We start from the raw sequence: 26,796 nt of genomic DNA, 5'->3' as shown, positions 1-26,796 counted from the left end.
GGCGGTGGTTTCTTTTGGTCCATTGCCCAGTAAACATATTGACATACTCGAGCCGAATACACGCGAATCGGCGATGACTTGTCTTCAACGAAAACGGGTGGCGGCGGTGCCACCGGAGCTAAGACGCAAAACCGACGGAAAGGAGGGGAATGGCGGCGTTTCGATGGCGAAGCTGTAGTGTTCACAACCTCATCCGTTGGTCCGACAACCAAATCGTGAGTAGCGCTCGGTAGCGAGGCAGCAGGCGGCTGCCTTGTCCGATCGGAATAATACACATGGCGGCAGCCGGACGTCGAAGGAAAGAAGGTGGAGTGGGGGTTGTGTCACTGACGGAGAAAGGGGTTGCAACTAGACCTGGCAATGGGGCGAGTTTGGAGCGAATCGACCTTGATTTAAACCCTTGTGACAAATTTCAAAATCCGATCCAAACCCGCTCCGTAACCCGTAGGGTTTTGAATAATCAAACCCATACTCTTATCCACCGAATCAACAGATATCCAAACCCGCCCCGTAACCCGTAGGTTTTTTGAATAATCAAACACATTTTACTTAAAATCACATTTATTAAATAAAGAAAATTTTGATTTAGAAAACACATTACGTACTCGTGGACGTTCGATTGGAATTAAATTCATTATTGTAGTTACTTCTGATTAGTTTTTGACCATCGATTGCATCGATAGAAAATAACAATTACATATTTTCTTTCGGTTGATAAATGACTTTATTGATTTATAAATGAAATTGGTGATTACATGTTGAAATATAAATGAAATAACATCATGATTCTTGGGAGAAGACTGGAAATCTAGAAGTTGAGTCCTCGAGTCCTATGTAAAAACAATTTAGTATTTGCATTTTCTCCTTGGACTTTCTATTTGAATTTAAAGTAAACTATATACGGTATAAAATATAGATGTAAAATTCTAAAACTTATATGGGGCGGGTTATAAATGGAGCGGATCGGTGATGATCCATACCCGACCCTTTTAATAAAAGGGTTAGTGGGTACGGGTCGTTAACGGGTAAACGGATCAAAAACTATGCTCCAAACCCATATAATTGTTAAGGGTTTGGATCAGATCAGGGTCAAAATCCGCTCCATTGCCAGGCCTAGTTGCAACTCGATCGGTCCAAAGGAGTGGCGGTGATCGTCGGTTTCGGCGAGGCTAGGAGGTGGCATGCGGCAGTGTTGAAGCTTCTCAAGGTGGCGGCTAAAGATGCCACACATGGTGATGGCGGCTGGTGTATAAGGACGTAGGGTTAGGGTTTCGCATGTATAATAAGGTGATGGGTTTAATACCCGTATCCCATCCAAACTCCATATAACTTTTACACATTCAGTCCCTCCTTGTATTATTCCTTTCAAAACAAGGCCACAATTTACCCTTTTTACCCCGCCTCCTGAATTTCTTTCATAATATGTCCTTAAATTACCAATCAGCCCCCTAAGCCTTCAAATCTTTTCAATTTAAATCCATTAATTACCAAACGTACCCTAACTTCTGAAACCTTTCTCAAATTAAATCCATAACTTACACTTTTAACCTCCAACTTTAAAAATTATGACAATTAACTCCTCGAAATCACACCTCACTATATAATTATTGATTTTAGGGCTACAACTCGATCATTTATTAATTTAATAAATAATCGGGGTGTTACACGTCATGAACATCCCAGAACTGTGTTTGAGGGAGTAGCAGATGAAGAAGAAGGTAGATGAAGAAACACAGTTCACCGATGGATTTGAATAAGATGCACGAGGGATTTGAATCAAATGTCGCTATGAACATCTCCAACTGGATGAATGAAGGTGATAGTAGCGTAATGGGGAGCCGCTGAAGTTGAATCAGATGTAGGGATGAGAAGAATATATTCATGGTTTGAGGCCCAATTTCTTTTTATTTTCATACCCAATCACAATAACCAAAGAAGATGAATGGTGTTAAGGTTTTAGAAGTGGGATGCAGACGACGACTTGAGAGAGAGAGAGAGAGATTTCTATTTTTATTTTCTTGTTTTTTTTTTTTAATCTGAAAATCAGGAGAGAGAGAGAGAGAGATAATTTTATTTTTATTTTTTTGCTTTTTTAAATCTAAAAGTCAGAAAAAAACAAATAAGAAAAAAGAGAAAATCATATTAACAGGGGCAAATCTATCATTTTGAAAAAAATCAGAACAAATTGAACCAAAGATGCAACAAAATAAAAGTTTTGGAGCACTGGTGCTAGTCCAAACTTTTTTGGACCAAAGTGGCAATTTTCGACAAACCACAGTGACAATTTGTGCAATTTAGTCACTAGTTTTTCAAGAGTATTATTTTTTTCAAATATACCCCTTAATTAATTATAGAAAAACATATTTTTAATTGTTTTTTAATATTATTATATAAATTTCAGATAGCAGTCAGTGGCGGAGCTAGGGTCAAAATAAAAAAATATCCAGACAAATATTGTATCTCTAATCTCTTTTAGAAAGGTTAATAACCTAGATGGGTAATAAGGTTTCAAATTTGTTCACATTAGGTCGTTAAGGTATTTTTTATACATATTATACCATGATTGGTACAACTAGGGCTGTTAATCGGGTCAACCCGATCGGGTTTCGGGTTAAATGGGTCGGGTTAGTCGGGTTTTCACAAAAAATAATTTAACTCGGTACCCGACCCTATTAAGGTATGGGTTAGTCGGGTTCGGGTTAATCGGGTTTCAGGTTAATAGGGTTGGGTTAGTTGGGTTAATACACCAAACACTTAATTTAAACATAATATATATGGTTTTTTCAAGAGTGCAATCTGATATAAATCCAAACCATTTTTTTACTCTTTTCTTAACATCAAGAATACATACAAATTGAAACAAATTAAAAATAAAAGATCATGGACCTCATGGTTATTAAAACATACGAGAAAGCATGCATACCACAATAGCTAAAAGAGTTCTTCCATTATAAATATTAAATAGATGAACTTTCAATCTCTAGTTAGCGATCAACACCATGTAGTTTATTCATGTTTATAGTTAGTTTAAAATAGAAATAACTATCAAAATAAGATCTTTACTTTCTCAGCCGCTCCGGTAATTTTGAGATGTTGAGGTTTTATATCTTTTTAGACTTCAACTTTACAAATGGGAGTTACTTGACCCTCGTATGCTTCTAGAGTCACAAAAATTTACATTTTCAAAGGATTTGTAGTCTTTTTTTATAATTCAAGTAAAGAGCAGTGAAATATGTAAAGGTTGTGAATTCCTAACCGGGTTATTTGGGTTGACCCGAAACCCGATTTTTTTGTAAAAATCAACCCTAAACCCGACCCTAACTACAAATCGGGTTTGTCGGGTTAACCCGAATAATCCGATTTGGAATTCTAACCCTATTGAACCCGACCCTAATTACCTTATTCGGGTTAGGGTCGGATCGGGTTTTTTTGACACCCCTAAATACAACCATTTAAACGGTTATAACAATCCTATTAATATAATATATACCGAAAAAACCAAACGAACCTAATTTAGACAAATTTGAAACCTTATTTAACTTCCTTGGTCATTAACCAAACTAGAAGGTCTTAAATCAAATGGAGATACAAAGTCCTTAAATCAAATGGAGATACCTGCGACGTATTTGATATTCGTTGAAACACGAACACACCACTGTTATCGATCATTTTTAGCCGACTCGACCCGTCCAAACCTAAACAACCCTCTTCTTCCCCTCTCAACCTTAACAAAAACTAATAATCGTCACAAACCCTCTCTCTCGACTCCGCGATTCTCTCATCGGTCTCGATGGCTCTCCTTGCCAGGCAATCGCACCGCCTCGCTCTGCTGGCCTCTTCCCAAAGAGCCGCCGCATCGATCCACACAACCGTCCCGGCGTTAGCGGAAGGCTTCTCCTCCCCGGCGCCCTACTCTCGACCAGGTCCACCTTCAACGGCTTCCCCGGAAGGTTTATCAAAGACGGCGGAGTTCGTGATCTCCAAGGTGGACGATCTAATGAACTGGGCACGTCGTGGATCTATCTGGCCTATGACCTTCGGCCTTGCTTGCTGTGCCGTCGAGATGATGCACACTGGCGCTGCTAGGTACGATTTGGATAGGTTTGGGATCATTTTCAGGCCTAGCCCGAGGCAATCTGATTGTATGATTGTTGCCGGCACTCTCACCAACAAGATGGCTCCTGCTCTTCGAAAGTACGCCCTTCTTACCCTCTCATATGTTTGATGTGTTCATATATCTGTATATCTTTAATTGTGACGAAATCCCTTAGACTTCAAATCTTGGTTTGGTAATTATTTTGAATGGAAATGATTAGCATATATATAAATCAAGGCTATATCGTATTTTTTGGACTTCTAGGGTTTATGCTTGTGGAGCTGTTCTATCATGATGGCAACCACAAACAAGCACTCACTATCACTTTGTTCTAGAGGCTTAATAGGAACCGATTTTGATGTTAGGTTTTGGTTGTGCTGCTTGAATCCTTGGCTGGTTATTGTAAGTGATGATGTGTATTTGTCTGTGATCAAGAATGCATCAAGGTTCTATAGTAGCCATGATCTTAGTTGGATGTTATTTATTGTGATTTGTGACAGCCATGCCAATAGATAGTATTTTTACTGACACCCCTTAACCTGCAGCAAAGTTATTATGTCTTTTTCATTCATTTTCTCTATTAATTTTGGAGGGAAGTTCATTAATCGGGTCAAATCCTTCAATCACCTTGTTCATTTGTAGTTTAGGTTTGGGTAATTTAGATTGCCTGAAACCTGAATAAAAATAAATATTTTTTTAGTATCTTCCTTTTAATGATAGCTTATTCCTTTCTTTTTTGGTGGATGAACCTCTGCTTCCATTTGAAGTTAAGGAGATGTTTGTTTTGAAATTGTTTATGTGATATTTTATAATCAAGAGGAGATATGGTATGGCTGTGCCTTTGCATCTTGAAGTGGTAGTAATCACTTTTGATCAATGTGCTTGGTAGATTTTAAGTAATTTACTCACAGATTGCATATAGTTGAATCAATGAATCTTTTAAAAGGCTTGCAAATTATTCTATCAGTATATTTAGAAAACGGTTGTCGTCTATAGTTCAACCAATTAAGCTAACTTATTTTTTCTATGTATGTTGGTAGCATTAGTTCACTAAAAGGAACACAATTCAGCGACTTAATAATCCCTTGGTTTTTTTTTTTTTTTTTTTTTTTTTACAAAAGCAAACTAGACATGAAGAGTTAGCATTGAGTTTGCACAAGCTCTATCAAGTGAATCAAGAATCTTATTTTAATTTGAGTTTGGGCCTTTGGGGAGACAAAAAGAGGCTTAAGAAATAGACGAGTTTGAAGGAGCTCTTATGAATCTTATAATGTAATGGTGAGAGATGATGTGCTGTTGTTTATTGTCATTAGGAGGGGTTGGTGCCCCATAGTTTAGCTCAAAATGGGAAATAAGTAAGTAGTTAAAAGTTTTCTTTGATAATCATTTTTGTAGAAGATAGCATACTCATATGGAAACATAAAATTACTTGTTATTCGGTCTTTACCCTAATTTTGTGACATTTTCTATGCGGAAAGCCCCAAAAGTATATTATATATTTTTCAATATTAAAAACTCCAGTTTAAATGTTGTACAAAACATAGAGATATCACAGATGGCATAATAACTATAAACCTTTTTTTGTTTCCTATTTTGCTGCTGAAATTCATAAAAGTTATAACTAATTGTACAATATGTGTATAATACCCAGGTGTTACTTTGTAGAACTGCTTTTCAAGGATATAGTTCATTATATTTCTTCCAGCCCTTAATTTTAACTTTTTGTAGAGGCAGCAATGCATACAAAGTTGTGGAATATATTGCTTGACAACATCATTTAATAGTCTAAAATAATTAAATATGTATTTATCTGAATTAGTTGAATTCATGATTAAGAAAGACAGTTTTGGTGATTATGGAGGTTTAGGTGTATGTATAGACTATAGTGTTAAAATATGTATTGGGCTTAGGGGTATTAGTAGAATGGTAAATCGGAACTGAATTGATAGAAGAGAAATGGAATGATTGAATGGAAGTTGGGTAAGCTCAGATTAACATGCAGCAGGTCGTATTGAAAGACAGATGTGTTGTTTTTGAAAAATAATAGTATAATAGTAATAGCCAGGGAGATAGTTGGGTGGTAATAGCAATGTAGTGTGTGTGTTTTAAAAGCACAAGCAGTTGCATATTTTGTTGTAGAAATAGAAATAGAATATATATGATGTGATGTTAAAAAAAAAGTGATTGTGGTGTGGCAGGGTGTATGACCAGATGCCTGAGCCACGGTGGGTGATATCAATGGGAAGCTGTGCAAATGGAGGGGGATACTATCACTACTCTTACTCTGTTGTGCGTGGCTGCGATAGGATTGTCCCGGTCGACATCTATGTCCCTGGTTGCCCCCCCACAGCCGAGGCCCTCTTGTACGGCCTTCTTCAGCTGCAGAAGAAGATCAACAGGCGTAAGGACTTCCTTCACTGGTGGACCAAGTAATAAGTAAAACACTTCCTACTTCTGCCATCCAATAAGCTTTCTGTATTTCTGCTTTTCCTGTTTGTTTATTATAAGACATAACCTTCTTCTGTTCACTGCTCTTTGTATGTTTCTATCCATGATTGTTGCTTTTGTTAAACATGGGGATTTCATTGAATAAGACCCACCTGAAACAAAACAATGCCTTTTATTATCTACATACTTTTTAATTTACTGTTTAATTCTCCCAATCAACTAACATATAGGGGACCCTGCGTTTTTTTTTTTTATATACAAAGTCAGGGAAATGATGTTCTGTTGTTGCTACTCTACTCCAATTCATTTTTTTAGTACCAAATTGTCTCCCAAGTCTTGTGAGTTCTTAGACCCATCTTTCCCAGCATTATTTTATTTTTACCCCATATTTCCTACTTTCCATTTTTACCATGCATTTCCTCTTCTTTTTGTTACACACACACATGGAATGGTTTGCCATGTAATGCTATATTTATCTTGTTTTTTATTTTTTTATTTCTTTTTATTTTTTTATTTTAACAATTTCATTTAGATAATAAATTTCATTAATTGAAATAAGAAATAAGTAAGTTCAAAACTTTAAGGACATAAAAGGAAATTAAAACATGCAACACAAAGTTTTCGTTTCAAAATTCGTCTTCATTATCTATGGGTCCTATGTTGAGATCAATATGTTCAACTCGGTAAATATGTCTCAACATATCAACGAAGATTGTGATGTGCTCGACTATTATGTATCTCCATGTTTCTTGACATGTATCATTCATCACCAATCTCTGTTGGTTGTGCTGTTGGAATGCTTTTGTTTTTCTTGTATTCAAACATATTGTTGATCCCTTGTCTTCTATGGTCATATTATGTAACCATTCATTACCTCTTAAATTTTTCTAGATAAAAATAAAAAGTGTCAAATGTATCGTTCGTTCATTTGGACATGAAAATGATTTAGCAAATACAACATATCCAAGATAGATTCCATCAACTAGATAATACAAATACTTGTTAAGAACATTAATATCATTAAGCGAATCACTAAACGGAAGAACCAAATAATGCATGTTAGATCCAATGTGAGGTGAGGTTATTGCTCCAAGTATATTTGTTGCATATCGATGATCACTCGCATGTATCGACCATGGTATGCTGAAGGGAAATTTCCCTATGCTGAAGGGAAATTTCCCCATGCCCCATGCCCAATGCAGGCATTTCAAGCTTCCTAGCATAATCACATATTTTCAAAAATTATGTAGACTTTTTTGTGCGTTCCGAGTAGATATTCTGAAATTCTCATCCAATGCATAGACTTGAATACCGTATGTTAATTGAAAAAGTGTGGTTGTGCATGTTTTTCGTGGACTAAACTCTTGTACTTCTTGATTTGAATGTTGGTGGAAATATCGACACTCCCTCGTTAAATCTTTGACTATATGTTAATTAATATAAAGCTTTATGTATCTAAAACTACCGTAAAAAGTTATACCGTTGAAAAGTCACATGTTCGCTAACGTAGTCATGCATGAGACATTGTTGGTCAACTTCACGGTCTTTTTGTATGTATTTTCATTTTCTCTAACACAAATTTTTGGCTTACTTATTGTTTAAAATATCAAACATTATTCTCTTTAACCCTTTAGCAATGCATGTCGCTGTTTGCATCACAAATTCAAATGTTCCGAAGAGGAAGATGACAAAGACATTTTAAGTGTAATAGTTATAAAATGTAAGCACACTTTGGTATTTATATTGGATAAAAATTAAAAAGGAAACGAAAAAGAAGAAAAGTAGTTGTTGATATGGGTGAGAGGAGAGAGATTCAACATCCAACTACCGAGCTTGACACAATTCTACTTTGCCAAGTACATGTCGTAGTGTTTTCCGAGCTGAGCTATCTTGCTAAGGCCTTTGTCGTGCATCAGTGCCATTAGCCTTAGGCTATCGTGACAAGTGTTTCAAGGGAATGTGGAATGACCAATGAATATAGAATAGATAACTTTTGGGATATAGAAAAATACAATGATCTTTTAGAAATGACAAGGGAAAGCTGATTAAGGATAGTACTAAGGTTATCGTTGGAGTAAAAAAAAAATTATTTCTTGAAAATATGTTGCTTGTAAAATGGGATTGAAATCATGTTGAATGAATATATTTGTAAATAACATGCCATACAAGTTAGGAAGGACAAAATATAATTAAGGAAACGAGTTTAGCTCAAATCTCCTATTATAATAAAAGAATCCTTTTTTGTCTATGTGGCATCTTCTCAAGCTATAAATTTGCAAACTAAAATTTCTATTTTGTCCTTCCTTTGAATTTATACTGTTTAATATATATCGATATCAATATCAATAAATCAATAAATTTTTTTAAACAAATCTATTATATATTCAAATTCAAATTTGTTCCGTTTACCCTTTTCATCCAAAAATCACGGCTCTAATCCTTTAATTTCGGCTTCTTTTTGGAAACTAAATAACCTATAAACCTGTCATTTTGTAATTCAAAACCATCACCACACATACGCCGCTACCAGTCTTTCTCTCTGCCACTAATATCGTCACCCTTCATGTCCATCGTCGTCTCATTGCGACTATTTTTTACACCTTCATCTCTCTCCAATCTTATTATGATCCTCAATAATATTGATACAAGGAACCAGTAACATCGTCTCTCTCTAAAACCATATTATATTGTTTTACTTCTTAGTTCATTACTCTATATGAAATTAACATGGGACTATGGTTTTTTGCTAATTGGAACCTTCGATTATGTGCAGATCTTGAATTTTTTTTCTTTGAATTAGGCTAAATAGTTACCGAATTTATGGTAAGTTGATAATTTTTCACTCTATTTCCTTCATGATCCCTTTATGTTTATGAGATTATATACGTCTCATCACAAAACATAGGATGACGTTTTACATTTTCCCTTTCAAGCATCTATATTTTTTCGGTTATATCAAGCTAAATCCACCATTCATCTGCAGAGAAGTTCAGTAAGTCAAATAAGTCAATGGAATTATTCTCTCTTGATTATTTGTTTTTTTAATTTTTTAAATGACTCTAAAGACCCAACTGATGTGTGTTTATTAATAAACTTTGTTCATCGTGTAGGATATTTACGATTTTGTGTGTTGTGTGTGTGTGTGTTTTGTGCATTTTTGGGTGTTCTTTTTGTTTGTATTAATTCAAATGACATCACTGTATTATATAATAAAATAACAATGCAGTTTCAGTTCTAAGCCAAATATATCATCATATTTTAATTTTTTCGTCATGTTCTATTTGTGTTTTTTCGTTACCTTTTGGTTAATTTTGATTAGATATGTGCTTGATATAATGCAAAATTTAAAAATCAAACGTAAATTGATATTATGGTAATAAAATTACAAGTTCATTGGTTATATCTATTCATTAGTTATTTCACAAACGCACACATATTTTTTTTTAAAAAGTTGTTATATTAACCCGAATGGTTTCAAAATGTTACTCAATTTTAACACTCTACTTTAAAAAGTATTTTTAGGGCAATTTACTTTAAATAAGATGATATTATAAAGACATAGTTTAAAGTAAATTATTACATTGTTACGAAATATAAGCAGTGAAAGTCATGTGTACAATATTAGATGGTGAAAACAAAGATTTATTTCTTTATATATATATATATATATATATATATATATATATATATATATATATATATATATATATATAGTAGAATTTCATTTAAAAAAATGTACAGTCTATTGCATTGTAATTTTCAAAGGTGGAGAAAACAAAGATTTAGTTTGTAATGATGAGTTAGGATTAAGATTTCTCTATAAATATATCCAAAGGGTAAGTAAGATGCATCCTGGTACTTTTTTTGTGAAATTATTCATTTATTTACTTAAATTTCCTATTTACATCTTTGTTATACTCATAATAAGTTTTGATTTAATATCAATGCTAAACCTTTTTTCATTCAATTTATCTGCCTATTAAATTGGTTCGTATTCCAATAGAGAAACCAAGTTTTGCCCTTCTAATTTAAAGTATTGCTGCACAATTTTAGATAGAGATTTACAATTTTAGATAGAGATGTTTGTGGACGTTAATTTATGAATCTTCTTTTGCCTACCACTTTTCTGTTTATGAGGTTTAATTTTTCCATATCTATTTTGTTTCACATCTGGTTCGTTTTATGTGGGTTTTGCATATCTGGTTTATTTCAAACACTCCATGCAAAGCGTTGTTAAGCATGAAATTACTATTGATCGAATGGTTGTTGCATTGTGTATATTGCATTCTTTTATTTCCATATCTATAGACTATAGCATCAGTTGTTAAGCATGAAATTACTATTAATCGAATGGTTGTTGCATTGTGTGTATTGCATTCTTTTATTTCCATATCTATAGACTATAGCATCACTGTAGGTGGTGTTTGCTAATGTTTTGTTAATAACATTACTTATATTACTAGGTGCGAGACCCCTATATTATACAAATTGATTTAAAAAAGATTAAACATTAAACTGTAAACATAAAATATTTTTTAATATATAACTTTAAAATAAGAAAGGAATAAATGTATTTATTGCAATTTAATATCATATATATATATGATATTTAATACTTTACATATATAAGTATATGACTTTAATTTTAAAAATTGAAATACACCTTAAATTGACAAGTGGATAATATTTATTTCAAAAATACTACAAAATGACAAGTGTTAAAACTCATCGAGAGATTGACATGTGGCAAAAAAAAACCTTCATTTATTAAGGAGGATTTCAACATTTCAAATTTCTAAAGGATTGTAACTATTGCCACACTATTTGAAATCTTTATCCTGTAAAACCTATTTAATTCAAGAATATGTTCTTTTTATTACCCTTTTAATACAAATATTTTGTAATTATACCGAGTATTGCTTATATTTGTTAACCTACCTTTGGTGGTAGGAGTAACCGGTACAGTACGCATAAATTTATAAGTTATTAAAAGTCATTGTATCAAGACAAAATTGCAAGAATGGTCCCTGTAGTATGTCCAAAAATGTTACTTTGGGCCAAACAGGTTTGGACTAGCACCAATAGTCCAAAAGTTATCATTAAGGTTTTGGTCCAAAACAGTTTAAAAAATCTAAAAATGACGGATTTGCCCTTTTCCATTTGTTTTTTGTTTTTCTCTTTGTTATTTAATTATTTTATAACTAAAAAAATATAAAAAAATAAAAGAAAATATTTCTCTCTCTCTCTCTCTCTCTCTCTCTCAAGATAACAACCAACATACCCTCTCTTCCATCATCTTCCTCAACGAGCTCTCCATCAAAAACACATCAGAGTCTCTGCTATTTTTCCTCCAAATTAAAACCCACTTCCATCTTCATCCCTTTCCCTTAAGAACAAGAACAAAATAACTCAAAGCCAGAAACCCTACAAGTTGAAGCAGAAAAAGATGAATCAATCACCAACCCAAATCATCAATTCTTCAAATTACAAACATCTTCTCAAAACCCAGACCCTTACCTCGAAGGAAAATTCACTCTCCAGAAAAATCGTCGGTCTTCCTAGCACCTTTTATCCTTTCCCCTGCCATCACTAACACTGAACCCGAACAACTTGAATCTGAAATAGAACAACACGAAACCCTAATTATCAATATTGTAGAATTTGAAACCGAGTATAAAGGATATGAAGAATATGAAGAAAGATCTGGTGGCTTCTGCTGATTCATTCCACAACAACAATCAACAATAATGGTTCCATAATAGCAGCGTTGGTGGTGGCAGGGGTTGCTCCATCGGCTTCTGCTGCTTCGTTTCTTGCTGTTCCAACGAACTCAACGAGAGGGAGAGCAGGGAGGTAAGAGCTTTCAAAATAGAAATTTGGGTTTGATTTTATAGATGAAGGTGAAGAAATCTAGGTCAAAATAGAAATTTAGGTTTGATTAGGGAAAAGAGATAGACATGAAGGAAAGAGATGGGGAGATGGCGAGAGGGTGGTTTATAGTGACGTGAAAAAGGGTGATCAACAAGAAATCAAGAACATAAGGGAGGAGTTGTGAGTGGTTTCCAGGGACGCTACCTTAGTGGTTGTGGGTGGCAATTTGGTGGCTGTGGGCGGCGACTAGTAACGATGAACTTGTCTTCTTTGGTAATAACCTGTGCTTCATCAAGATGGTCGATGGAGTAATGGAGTTCCATCAGTGTGTGTATGTGTGTATTTCGGGGAAGAACACAATCACGAGAGAGAGAGAGAGAGAGAGTGAGAGTGAGTGAGAGAGTGAGAGAGAGAGAAAGAGAAAGAAAGAAAGAGATATGTATTTTCTTTTTTATTTTTCTTAAATTATAAAAGTATTTATATAAATAAATAAACTGAACAAACAAAATCCAAGGGCAAAATCGCCATTATAAAAAAAAGTTTAAAGCAAATTGGACCAAAGTGTCAAGAAAATGAAAACCTTTGGACTAGTCGAAACCTGTTTGGTCCAAAGTGGCAATTTCGACCTAACCACAGGGACCATTCTTGCAATTTTTAAGTATTTTTAATATTATTAGTTAAGTGATTTATACAATGCAAATTTGATACTACGAGATGCGATGTATTTTTACATGTATTTTTAGTTAAACTTAGATATATGTTTTAATTAGGTTTTACCCGTTAATATTTTAAAAAATTACATAGTCTTTGGACTAAAATTGAAGTAAACAAGATATCATAAGGATCAAATCTGTAACTTTCTACTTTTTAAAAGTTTATGACATGGTAAATTTTATAATTATGTAAATTACATTAAATATAAAATTTAATTCTTGATTAATTTGTAACTTATACTCTAGAAAACTGTTTTTACCATTAACAACAAAAGTCAATTTTCATGTCTACGGAGTATTATTATTTATTACGATATACGACTTTATGTTTAGATAGTTTTTAATATTCTTTCTTTTAACAATACTTTAGTTTAAAATAACAATTTTGAATCAATTTCTTTTAGTTAATATATAAAATAAAATTGATAAATTGACATTATAATCTTTGCTACCGTCATTTTCTATTAAAAAAGCTCTTTGTAGTTAAATGGATGTGTTATAGTATTTGTAGTAAAACAAGGATAATAGATAGGTATGTTAGATGTTTTTATGTTTTTATATAACAATGTACTTTTAAAGTACATTTCTATTTCTAGTTTTTAATTTCATTAATTTGACTATTGTTTTAGTTTTTATCAAATTATGCTATATAAAAAAATATGTTCCTATTTCTTTAGTTTCTATTTATAAAATCTGCATTATTTTAAACAGAACTTATATCTTATTAATATAATAAAATTTTATAAATCTTTTACCCGTGGTTTCCACGGGTTGTAACCTAGTCAAGGAAATTAAAGAAATTAAACTTACTCTCTCCAAGTCTCCATCAAACTAGATCCTTCATTACTGCTAGTCACCAATTTATGCTTGAATTCATCTTAGGATCGCTCAACATGTACATACACCAGAAAATGAAAATGAAAATAAAGTTGTTCCCTGAACATGTGACCCTTTTATATAAATTCGCATTTTCTCAATTCAATCAAAAAATGTACTTCAAGCCTTTAATACCTATGCTTCCAAATCTTCAAACAACTTAACATAAGTTATTTATTAAAAATGTTAAACCTGATGAAAAGTAGCTCCAAAATAGTTTCAACTGTCTTCAAATATATGAATTCAAGATTCGAAATGAAGAGTTGTAGGGTGCCGACAAAGTTGCATATGGGTATATATAATATAAACACACAAATATATATTGGGAAATTGAGTAACCTAACCATTTTTAATGGTATTTCAATAATAATAACCATTTTTTTAAAAACTAACTCATTCCGGAACCAAAAAACCGGTACAAGCCCAATCCTGTACCCCAATGGTATATATATATGGATCCAACACACAAAAATCCGGAATACGTGTTCCGAAATTTGCAAATCAAAAGCACAATCTTCCCGCATTTCGGACCTAGTTTTAAGTATGGATTCGTCAAACCAAGTAACTTCTAGTCTTTAAGTTATTTTGCATTTGATTTTATATACGGATTTACATATTCCAGAATACCAGGAACGACTCCGGGATACTATGATTGAATCCGGATTATCCTTTTTTATGTTTTTCTCTTGGTATGTGTATGAATCTCATGCAAGTACCTTGTAGTGTGTTTCAGACCAGTTCTTTTAGTCCGGAAGTAGGTTTTGTAGGGATTCTGGAATGACACTGTAGGTCTGGAACATGAAGAACGTGGTCAGGAACCCGATGAACTATTCCAGAATGATGTTACGAGATATAATCCGAAATAACTATACTTATCATTTTTTTTCTAAATATTGTTTAATAACCCATGTTAGTCCACATACGAGTTTGCGTTGATGTTGTTTAAAAAAAGTGGGTTTTACGGACGACGAAGTTGTATTCCATTTACATGAGCTTTTAGAATTACGCCCAATAAAGGTAAAATCGAAAAACAAAAATTTATATTTTTAATTTATATTTACGGTTATGTATTAAAATGTTCTTGGAATTTTGTTTTTGCAGATAAAAAACCAAGATGTTGAGTTACAAAATAAAATAAAAATAAACCAGCAAAGACACCTATAAAATTAAGAAATAATCCATAAATGATGTTAAAACTTAAATTGAAAGCAGATAGAACTCCGAAAGATGGGGCCGAATCAAGTGCAAACAAACTTGTTATGATAGACTAGTTGCAATTATGTTTTTCTTTTATTTTTTTTAATTTTTTTATGAATATTTTTCAGCAAGTTAGTTTTATTATTATTAGATATTTTTATGCATGTTGTTTTTTAATGAGTATATTAATATATTTTATTTTCAGTCTCCAACATCTAATGACTCGAACGATGATGATGAGTTTTCAGTAAAATATGTTATACCACGTCTTGAAGATGAGCAACGACGTCTTGTTGATACGACAACATTAGAAATGATTCCTTATTATCAACGTGCGAAACAACGAATGACAATACTGAAAATCCCATTACCGCCTTCAGCGGTTGAGGAGAGGAGAAAAGTAGCATTGTGTAACATGTGAATGCTCTTCGGTACCATGTCTGAAGATATATGCCAATTTGTGAACACAATGGACATCATCGAAGAAACATATAGTACAACTCCAACAATAGAAGATCGATTCGAATTGACTGATAATGGGTTCAATCTAATTGAAACCTACATGAAATTGTTTAAAAATCATGTAGATACGGCTAGTTTACATCGGACGCAAGTTCCTAATTATCAGCCAAAAATCTAGTCTAATTTTAAATATGGATATTGTAATGTCTTTCGAAACTGAATTTTGTAAAAGGAACGGTAGGATTATCTAAAATGACAATTTTTTTCATTAACATTATTGCAAAAAGAGTTATAAATCCTAATACATACTTAGATTAGTTTCCACAAATTAGAAAATTGTAAGGGATACATATTTTGCTCGTGGTCAATAAAATCTCCTATAATTCTAACAACATCTGTTAGACGGTCCTGTTTTGTACGAAGCTTATCAATCCCCAATCTACATTTTAACTTGTTTCACTTCTTTCATAGCTTTAACAACCCATTTTTCCTTTTCATTTACTTGTTCCTCTAGATCGTCTGCATGTTGATTTAGCGTGCGACTTCTTTTAGAGTCCCTTTCGTTTGCTTCTTCAGCAACCTTCATAGCGTAGAAAATGTTATTAGGCATTTTATCTGGGAGTGGAAAATCTAGGCCTTCTGGAAACGGATAATTATTTGAACAAACATAAAAATCTTATTCTTCACAATGTCAAACACCATCGTGAGATGAAATCATTCCAAAAAACTTTCTACATTGAGGATGCATGCTAGCTGCATTTTAAGGTCTAAAAGCAATGTCCGGAACGAGGGTCCGAAATAACAAATCCGGAATGTGGCTTCGGAATGTGGTTCTAGAATGAGGGTCCGAAATAGTGTCAGGAATCCATGACATTTACTGTTTAGAATGACTACACATAGTTTCAGGAATCTATGACATTACTGTTCGGAATGACTACACAGTGTTAGTAATCTATGACATTTACTGTTCCGGATGACAATACATAATGCAAGCTATGAATATAGGATCAAAGCCTATGAGGATGCATGCTACCTGTATTTTAAGGTCCAAAAGCAATGTTTGAAACGAGGGTCCGAAATAGCAATTTCGGAATGTGGCTACAAAATGAGGGTCCGAAATAGTGTCAGGAATATATGATCGTAGTAAATGCCACTATATAAAGAAATTCAAGCATCCAAACTCTAACTAGCCCACGAATACAATTACATATTACAAAAACTAGATAATTCTTCGAATGAGAGGTCTTACACTCAACGGTTGGACTCAAACAAGAGCTGCACAATAGAGTTAAAACCTAACCCTATAAAATTATTTAGGTCCTATAATATGTAACTTAGCATATTCGTTTACTAGTTAGATGAAGATAGTTAGAACTCCTAAAAGCACAAAGCAAGCATCATTCGAGCATCAAGTAATCAGAACCAAGAATAACCTAATCAGGTCATCCTATTACTGACTGATCAGTACTAGCATGCAAGTCTATAAGCTCATACAACAGGCATACAAAGGCATCTTTCCTAGACCTTTAGCCCTAATATAGCATGTGATTCATAAATTCACAATTCAAAACATATTATAAACATGTATGGGTATTTTAGGATAACTTACTTGAGCTCGGCTGATTGCACACACCACACCCTTTCTTATTTTTAGAAAACTTTTTCTTAAAATATGTTTATCTTTTGAAAACTTTACCAAATCCTCAGTTTGAGTTCAGACACACCCGAGAGTGTGCCTGAATCCCTCAAACCAAGGCTCTGATACTACTTTAAGCACTTAACTCGTTAAGACTTCACCCCAAAGTGCATATCTAACCTCCTTAAGCTGAAATATCATGTAAAGTTGCTAACTTTATGTCCATGCATTACCATAAGAAGCCCTAAAGCTCAAAAAGGACTTAATGAATTCATGAGGCCCCTAACTCCATAAAGTTGGCACCTTTATGCCAAAGGAGCCCATGAAGACCTTAGATTTGAAAGAATAAGCCTTTGGGACGTCCTAAACTCAACATCCATCAAAACCATGGCTAAAAACATAACTATTTAACCCAAAAGAGATCTAAGCATCTAGCAACCAAGATAAGAACTTAATACCTCAAACTTCTTGCAAAATGGGTAGAGGTTCTGGATCCAAGACTTCCTTCTCCAAGCTTAGCAACCTCAAGATCTTCTAACTCCTTCACAATGAACAAAACGAACACCAAACTCTCTTCAAAGGCTCAAAAGCTTGACAATGGAGGCTACAACTCAATTTAGGGTTTTGGAGGCTTTGGGTGTTGGTAAAGAGGTCAGAACCAGAAGATAAGGATGCTTAAATAGGGTGCAACACCCCCATTTAGGGTTTCATTAAAGTCTACGTACACCCAACGTACGCAACCTAAGTCCCGTCTTGCCACCAACCCAGTACGCTAAGCGTACCAAGTGGTACGCCCTGCGTATTGGCTTCTCAACCAGTACGCTAAACGTACCAAGTGGTACGCCCCACATACTGGCTTCTCAACCATTACGTTAAGCGTACCAAGTGGTATGCCCCGTGTACTACTTCAGGGACCAAAATGAAAATATTGAATACTCAAGGGGCTATAAGGCACATACCAGGGCACAAGTGTTATATTTATACCTCAAATAGCTTGCAAAGATGATGATGCATCTGGATCTATAAGCCCAAGCTATTGCCAAGCAACCACCAAGAGTTCTCCTTCTTCTTCTTTCACTAAACCACCATCAAATCCCCACTTTCAAGCTCAAAACTCACAAGAGGCACTTAGGGTTTTGTTCTAAGGGTTTAGAGAAGTGGAGGTTGATCATAAGAATATCCATCAGTGACTTAAGGTGATTAAATAGGGCACAAACCATAAATTTTAAGGTTTTGCCCCTGCTGGTTGTACGCCCCGCGTAACCATGCGTACGCTGAAGCCTCCGCGATTCAGATGTCGATCCAGTACACCCGACATACTCCTAGCATACGCCTAACATACTCGGCTAGGGTCAAGAACCGCCAATCTTCTGAAGGCCATAACTTCTTCATTTTAAGTTTGATTTCGTCGTTCTTTATATTCACGAGAAGGTAACGAGAAGCTCTACACTTCTATCAACTCTCCATTGCCTTACAACTTTCCGAACTTAAACCCATACTTTATAAAGGCCTAAGCTGATACTTACCGATATGCCCTTGGGCTCCAACATAAACCGAACACTCGGTCCCCACAACCTATATTATCCATCACCAAATGGGTCTAAACCTCTTTTTCCCAATGCCCGAAGCCTTATGATACTTGATCCTCGGGTCACGGTCCTGAATTATGGAATGACCCGAAACAGGGTGTTACATGTTTAGATGCTCTAAATAAGCTTTATATGTAATCCCCATGAGTGGGATTAATGCAATGGGAGTTAGGGTTTGAAACCCTAACTAGTGATTATGTTTAACTGATACTTTGGAAGGATGGAATGCATTCTAATGGTTTTCACTTGAATAGAATGTAATATTTAAAGCAATAAATTGAGAAAGCTAACGAGAGAAAGAAGGTTATGAAAGGATATTTTATACTCTCATTACCATGTTCGATTAACCGGTTGCAATGAATAATAATTTAGGCTGGTTCGATGGAACTGAGCTTAGGAGTTGGCTTTGGTGTGACCGTATTCATACCTTTTTATATTTATTTTTTACATTCATGTGTATGATTGTAAACGAACCAAACGCTCAACGAACTGTTTGTGAAACGTTCGACGGGAAGTTCATTTATGTTCTTTTATTTAATAATAAAACGATCATGAACACAAATTCTCGTTCGTTTATTAAGATGAACGAACATGAACAATGATCTTGTTCGTTCAATAATGTTCGTGAACGTTCGTTTATGTTCGTTCATTTAAGTCTCTTTTATGTTCATATATGTTTAATTGTGTTTGATTACATTACTATATTATATATTTGTTTATGTTCATATATGTTCAATTATGTTTGTTTATCTATATTTGTTATGTTTGTTTGGCATGTTTGCGGATATAAACGAACGAACATAAACACTGTAATTTGTTAAGCAAACGAACATGAACAAAAAAAAAACTCGTTCGTTTATACGTTCATGTTTGTTCGTTTGTTCGACTAACTTTAACGAACGAACATGAACAACCATCATTTGTGTTCATTTTGTTGGTTTACAACCCTAATCGTACGCAACATTTATTTGATTTGTTTAGTATGACATTATAGTTTCATTTCTACAAAAATGTATTTTAAAAAACATATCCAACATACTAAAACTATTAGCAAAATGGGAAGCAATTCACTTTAGATAGTTTTAAAAGTACAAGTCCTTATAGGAAAAAATAAAAATTATTGGACAAATTTTTTATGGTATCTTAATCTTGTCTTAATAAGAAATAAATCAAAAGTATAATGCTACAATATAAAGAAATTAAAGCAGATTGGTATAATGGTACAATATAAAGAAATTAAAGTAGATTGGTATAATGTACGACTAAAAGTAAATAATCAAAATTTGCATTTAGCCTCCTTTAAAGAAATAAAACATATTTTTAGTGAAACAACTTGTCTATTCACAATAAAAAATAAAAAATTAAGTAATTTAACCATTATAATAAGCCTTTTTTTTAAAAAAAAATAATAATTTTTTTTTTCAGTTTTTGAAAAATAACAACTTCCCTCATTTTGGATTGTTCTTCAAATTTCGAAGTTCTTTTTTCTTTTTGTAATTTTTTTTAAAACAATTTTCTCTACTTATATCCGAAATATCTATTTCGAAGTGTCTAACATCACCGTTTTTTAATCAAGTGTTTGGTTTCAAGCCATAATATTGTATATATTTTCTATTTACTATGTATAACTTTTTGTTTGATTTTAGTAAAAAAAAAATGAACTTTTTTCTCGAAGTTCCATAACTGCTCATCGGATTTCAAACTTGTTCTTGAAATTCCAGATTTTTTTTTATTTCAAACTGAATTTTTTATATTTTTTCTTAGACCGGTATCCTCGTTTCCGGACTTAGTGGTTACTTTTCCAAAAACATTTTTTTTGTTACTTCTTTAAATACACATTACATTATGGCTAGATAACTCAATTTCTTCTCAAGTTATTGAATCACTGAAACATAAAAATTCCCGACCGCTATATATCTATCGTAAACTAAATCTGTTTATTTTATGCTTTTTTTTATCCAATCGTGTGTGATCTAGAGTGAGTGTTTCATACATTTTGATTCTTAAACCCGGGGAATAGTAGCAATATAAAGGCTAAAAATGAACCTAAAAGCAATTTGATAGCAAACGCAAGCGGGTCTTGAACAAAAGTATTGGCATTATCAGTTGTGGAAGTTGTGATTGCGGTTGCAGAAGCAGAAGCAGAAGGCAAGGCTTCGATAACCGCATCTGCCAGGTCAGCAATGAAGGTGGCAGTGCAGCCAAGAGCCGGGACACGACCCCAATTTTGGATGCCAGATTCAAGGGCCAACTCTTTGTACTCCATATCTATTTCTTCCAGTGTCTCTATGTGCTCGCTTACAAAGCTGTTATTACAATATTTACAAACACATTATTATTAACTTCTTCTTTAACATCAAATCAAAGGTTTATCTACCTACCTACCTGGATAATAATAAGATTTAAAGAGGAAACATATATATATATATATATATATATATATATATATATATATATATATATATATATATATATATATATAAACAACAGTTAGGGGAAAATCTCATTTCCTTCTTATTTCATCAAGTCATTAAGTGTTGTATTAAGTAACTGAAAAGAAACAAGTGAATGAATGAATAATAATAATAATATAGAATAGAGTTAAGTAAATACCTAACGGGAACTGCAAGGAGACTCTTAACACCTTTTTGGCCAAGTTCAACAAGCACTTCATCTGTGTAAGGCTTCAACCACTCAACAGGCCCAACTCGACTCTGAAATACAAAAGGAAGACTAATAATTATTAGACCATTGTATTTAAAGCCTCTCTGAAAAAGGAAAGGATGAGGTACCTGATATGCCAATTTGTGGTGGTTGTGGATTCCTCTTGCTTTGAGTTCATGCATGATTAAGTCGATGCATTCCTCCATTTGATCTTTATATGGATCTCCAGCATCTCTCACATAACTAACGGGTACCCCATGGGCACTGAAGAATATCATCACCTAACAAAATTGAAAATTGAAAATTCAGTGACTGAATATTATTAAATCAGGAGCCATAGAGTTGACAACTGACAATAACCTACCTCATCAGGAGAGCCAAAGGTTTGCAATTCCTTGTGAATTAAATCAGCCATAGACTTGACATAACCTTGGCGCTGATACCAAGACTGAATAATAGCAACAGGAAGCTTTGACAAAATCTTGTCCTCCCTGCATATTTTACAAAACTTAAATAATTACACAAAACTCTCAAGGAAAGGAGGTCTAAATCTGAATATTTTACAAAACTTTACTTTCATTTCCCCAATGTTTAAATCTGCTTATATATAATATTATACTGGTGCTAAAATAAATTCCGGTTACTTTATTTCAAAATAACCAGATGGTAATGAATTGCAAAAAACAATAGCAAGATTATTTTTCTTGTTAAAGATGGTTTTCATGAAAAATACTCAAAGTTTTAAAGCTTAAATCATAAAAATCAAACCAAACTAGTGGTTTTCATAAAATTAAAAACTTTGTGTAAAAAAAAAAAAAAAGACTGGGAATTTTAGATTGAGAGAAAATGTTACCTAAAAAGGGTTTGAAGAAGACGGATACTTGAACCAGTTGTAGAAATAGAAAACTGAGGATAAAGAGGAAGCACAACAAGCTTTGTAATCCCATCCCTCTTAATCTGCCATGGATACAAATATACAATACGGCGTTAGTAGTTTGAATTTTGAAGTTGAAGAGAGGGCAAAAATGGATTTTCAAGTGAAAATTGGTTATATAATAATATAATATTAATAGTTGCCTGGTGAACAGCTTCCTGGGTGAATGGGTGCCAGTAACGCATTGCAACATAGACATTAGAAGCAACTTTCTTTTCTTCAAGCGCCATTTTAAGAGCATCAGCCTACACATCAAATGCAACATTTCATTACATTAGGTATTTCTTTCTTTTCCAATACTTAATACATTGATTAAATAATAATACACATTTTGATTGATTACCTGCTCATCTGTTATCTTTCGTAGAGGTGAGCCCCCTCCAATGGAAGCATACCCCTGTTTACTTTTGGGTGCTCTGAGTGTTGAAATCAGTTGTGCTAAGGGTCTTTGTAGAAACCGAAACAACCTTGGTAGACGAATGATATCCTGTTACAAATTTATCAATACAACACAAATTTCAACCATTTCCTATCCTGATTAAACCATTAACATATTTTTGTCCGTTTAAAAAAGCCCTACCTGGTTTTCGTATTAGTATAGAATCACAAACATACCTTCGCCTGTTTATTGCTTTAACTAAGTATTTATTCTCATTTCTCAAAAATAGTTTAATGGTTGATCAGGAGATAGGAAAGGTTAAATAAAAAACCTGATGAAACTAGGCTGTGGTCATTTTTTCTCAGATAGATTTTGAAGCATCATTTATCAATGACACTTAATGAGAAACAAACAAAGCCTATAGAAATAGAAGTTGAAAACAAGAAACATACCGGGTCTGCAAATAGATTATACAAAAAGGGCTGAACATCATGAAGTGTCTCTGGGCCTCCAAGATTCAAAAGAAGTACTCCAATCTTATCATCTTCCTCAATGTCTGAATGAGATTCAGTAACACTTAAAGGATGTGTCAACATCCCTGCAGAGCAAAACCTTTTTCTATTCTGCAATTGCAACTTTTGGAAGCTTCTTCCAGTTGTACCAGACCTCCAACACGATTGATGTGTTATTTCACATGCATGCCTAGTAGTACAAATTACAAAACTAGGATTTAGGAAAATGAAGTTTAATAATTCTAAAACCATTATTAATTATATAAGGACTTACTAGTTTCAAAATTCCATCTTCCTGTTTGCATCAGGAAAGATTTGAGGTTATTAAGGGCTCAGAAACTTTAAACACCACATTAGTAGAATGAATAAGGCCTTGTCTATATTAACTACATTTATTAATGTGATCAAAAACTTCAATTGCTTCATCATGTTGAATTTGCAACAAATTCCCTATAGCATTAGCATTAGCATGGCCTCTTTCAATCATCACATCACACCCAGGGAAGAGATGAAAATCAAACAAGGCATACGAATGCTAGCACAGAGATCATGAAATGGATGAAACAACTAATGCATCGTTATGTTATTATTGTATCAGAGACATGTCCAGAAATGCATCCAAATTTCATATCTGCACATTGTTTGATCAAATTCAAAGTGAAAGAACCTTTTAGCTGAATATGCTAAAGGATCAACAAAGCAAACACTTCCTGTACAATCATAACCAATGGTCTCTAATCTTCTATAGAAGAACAATTCTATTAGATCCCAGAATTAAGAAGCTAACTATAACCAGGTAACGGAAATGAGCTGCACATGCATTATTTTATTAGAAAATAAATCCATGCTAATGTAGTGAACCAGTTCTCAAATGATGAAGATTGTTTGCGCCGTTGAATAAAGAAGAATAATAAAACAATTAACCCTTTGAGCATTTTTAGAATTTGCATGGATTTTTGTTTCTGGTCTGCCACCTACGCTTTCAATTTGTAATATCGGCTACAAAAATTAATGAAGGTATGATGATATTTCCCCAAATGTTAAGAATCCGAAACATATACTATAAAGCCAGCCAATTTGATACTTCAAAGGTACATTTCATACTCGATTGATCCCTAATAAATTAAACTACCAACGAATAACTCGATCCAGTGTTTAAATTATTCATCAAATAAATCAACATAAGAACTTACATAGAAGAATCGTGTCTGATTTTGGAGGCGTTCGATTTTGAGATATTTATACCGGAGAGACCATATGACCTCGTCACTGCATCCATAGCGTTGCCTCTGTAGATTTTGAACGTGCTAATCTTCAATAGCGGGGAGAAATCAAGAGAATTAGGTATTACTATAGGGTTTTATGAGAGTTCTTTGGAAAAGAATTGGTAGAATCAACAAGAAATCTTCATCAAAATATAGGAGTGGGTGAAGAATCCATTAACTGCGATTTGCTTCGTGGCTGAAAACTAATCACTCAATTAGTTGGTATTCAATTTGACTTTTGAAATTCAAAGTTGGCTGGTAAGGGGAACAGGAACACGCTCGAAGAACTCAAAGACACCCCATTTCGGACCCTTTTTTTATTGTGAAAAGCTATTTTTAATACTTTTATTTAGAGTATATTACAGTCTTGGTCCCTGTGATTTAGCGGTTATAACATTTTTGGTCCTATTTTTAGAAAAGTAAATTGTTCCCTATTGCACTATTTGGTAACAAACTTGGTCCCTTAGACAGTTAACCCCGTCAATCATAGTTAGTACCCATGTAAAAAGACAAAAATGCCCTAAACTAGATATGAAATAACAAAAATACCCTCATTTTGTTCTTGAACCTTAAAAATGCTTCACTCACACTTTCTTGCCTCTTTTATCTTTATTGGTAGACAACATTTTCGACTCTTCCCTCTTCACCATTGCTCACACACCTCTATCCTCATCTCTCTCATATAACAAACAAAAACTATATGTCGTCGGTGTAGTCATTGGTGTCGTTGTAAAGACTGTTCTACCATGTCTCCACCAACCACCTCTTGTCATTGTTGCACCCACACCCCATTGAAATCTATGTTGTTGGAAAATCCACATCCCATCTCCATCTTCCTTCTTGGTAGCTCTAATAATTTTTTTGCAAACCCCCCTTCTCAAGAGCTTCATCGGTTAAGCTGCAATCACTACAAAAAAAATGACATTTTGCGGTATGTTTTATTTATGACACTATATTGTGCTTTTAGTAGCACATTCTAGATGTCACTATAAAAATTAATGAGTTTAGTAACATTTTACATTTTATGACACTAAAAGTCATATTCCCTCTGTCCCATATTTATTGTTCACTTTTGACTTTGGAAGTCTTTATTCTTTAACTTTAACCTTAAATATTTTTATTTTTAATATACAATACCTGATGCAAAATATATGAATGAAATGTGTTTTAAATGTCTTTTCATTGTTATCAGTTCCATCAAGTAATATATAACACAAATAAAAATATTTAAAGTCAAAGTTGAAGAATAAATACTTTAAAAGTCAAAAGTGGACAATAAATATGGGACAGAGGTAATATTTATTAGAGCCATTTTACATTTTATGCCGCTAAAAATCGAAACTAAAAAAATTTATATGTTTTATTTAGTTTAACTTTTATCTTTTTATGCCACTAAAACTATACAAATTATTGAATTGTCGTTCCCTGTCACAACTAGGAATTTTGATGCTTTGTAACAACAACAATGATAACAATTGTGAACCAAAAATGTGAAAGCATGTATGATGCTTATTCAATAACATCAAAACTTCCATCAAACATTTTTTACAAGCACTGCAAATAGTCAACAAAGAATTGGAAACCCTAGAAATCCCGATTTAAGTCCATTTTAGACTAGGACTTCCTTATTGGGCCTAATGGGCCAATAAACTTCCAATTTGACTATTTTGGGCTTAAAACTCTTAAATGGGCTCTAATTGGACCCACTTTCATTTAATAATTTGGGTCATATTGAGCCTAGAATGAAATAAAATACCCTAATGGACCTTATTGGGCCATAACTAACCTAATTAGCCCTAATGAGCCATAAAAATCATTTCCTTGATTTATTTTGGGCCGTGAACCCTCTCCAAAGACCAATTGGGCCAAAAATCATCTAATTGGATCATAATATGGGCTTAAGCATAAAAGGCCCAATCTCTTTTCTTTCTTCTCCCTCTCTCGGCCCAAACCACAAAACATGGGGAGGAAGAGTTGACTTTTAAGATTGCCACCTCATTAATACACCACATACTTCCATGCATGGACCAACATGCATCTATGATGGTCACCTCAACTCTCTCTCTTCTTCTTCTTAATTCTCGGCCGAGAGGAGACACACACACACACACTCACAAAATTCATTCCAACTCTTTCCAAATCCTCTCAAGAACA

The 26,796-nt window shown here is 33.6% G+C and overlaps 2 protein-coding genes across 3 annotated transcripts; one reads left to right on the top strand and one right to left on the bottom strand.

Annotated features, from left to right (window-relative positions):
- The first annotated feature begins 3,649 nt into the window (after window positions 1-3,649).
- LOC145052878 (NADH-ubiquinone oxidoreductase 20 kDa subunit) lies at window positions 3,650-6,742 on the top strand. The gene is made up of 2 exons (XM_079000795.1): window positions 3,650-4,194; window positions 6,295-6,742. Exons 1-2 carry the CDS (start codon window positions 3,791-3,793, stop codon window positions 6,527-6,529), a joined length of 639 nt encoding a protein of 212 aa, XP_078856921.1. The 5' UTR covers window positions 3,650-3,790; the 3' UTR covers window positions 6,530-6,742.
- Window positions 6,743-20,731: 13,989 nt separating this feature from the next.
- Window positions 20,732-24,865, bottom strand: LOC145052876 (ferrochelatase-2, chloroplastic-like). Of its 2 annotated transcripts, XM_079000794.1 has the most exons (10): window positions 24,571-24,864; window positions 23,652-23,672; window positions 23,318-23,567; window positions 22,830-22,973; window positions 22,630-22,731; window positions 22,406-22,509; window positions 21,917-22,043; window positions 21,681-21,833; window positions 21,502-21,602; window positions 20,732-21,194 (listed from the first exon to the last, which is right to left on the bottom strand). In XM_079000794.1, exons 3-10 carry the CDS (start codon window positions 23,459-23,461, stop codon window positions 20,876-20,878), a joined length of 1,194 nt encoding a protein of 397 aa, XP_078856920.1. In that variant the 5' UTR covers window positions 23,462-23,567; window positions 23,652-23,672; window positions 24,571-24,864; the 3' UTR covers window positions 20,732-20,875. The 2 variants fall into 2 exon arrangements, with proteins under 2 accessions (XP_078856920.1, XP_078856919.1); XM_079000793.1 differs by lacking the exon at window positions 23,652-23,672 and having other exon boundaries at window positions 24,571-24,865.
- Between the last annotated feature and the right edge of the window lie 1,931 nt (window positions 24,866-26,796).

This window comes from Lactuca serriola, chromosome 5 (assembly GCF_051521515.1).
Source record: "Lactuca serriola cultivar US96UC23 chromosome 5, Lser_US96UC23_V15, whole genome shotgun sequence".
NCBI lineage: Eukaryota > Viridiplantae > Streptophyta > Magnoliopsida > Asterales > Asteraceae > Lactuca > Lactuca serriola.
Note: the sequence above shows the minus strand (reverse complement) of the source record. Positions and strands in the feature narration are given on the sequence as shown.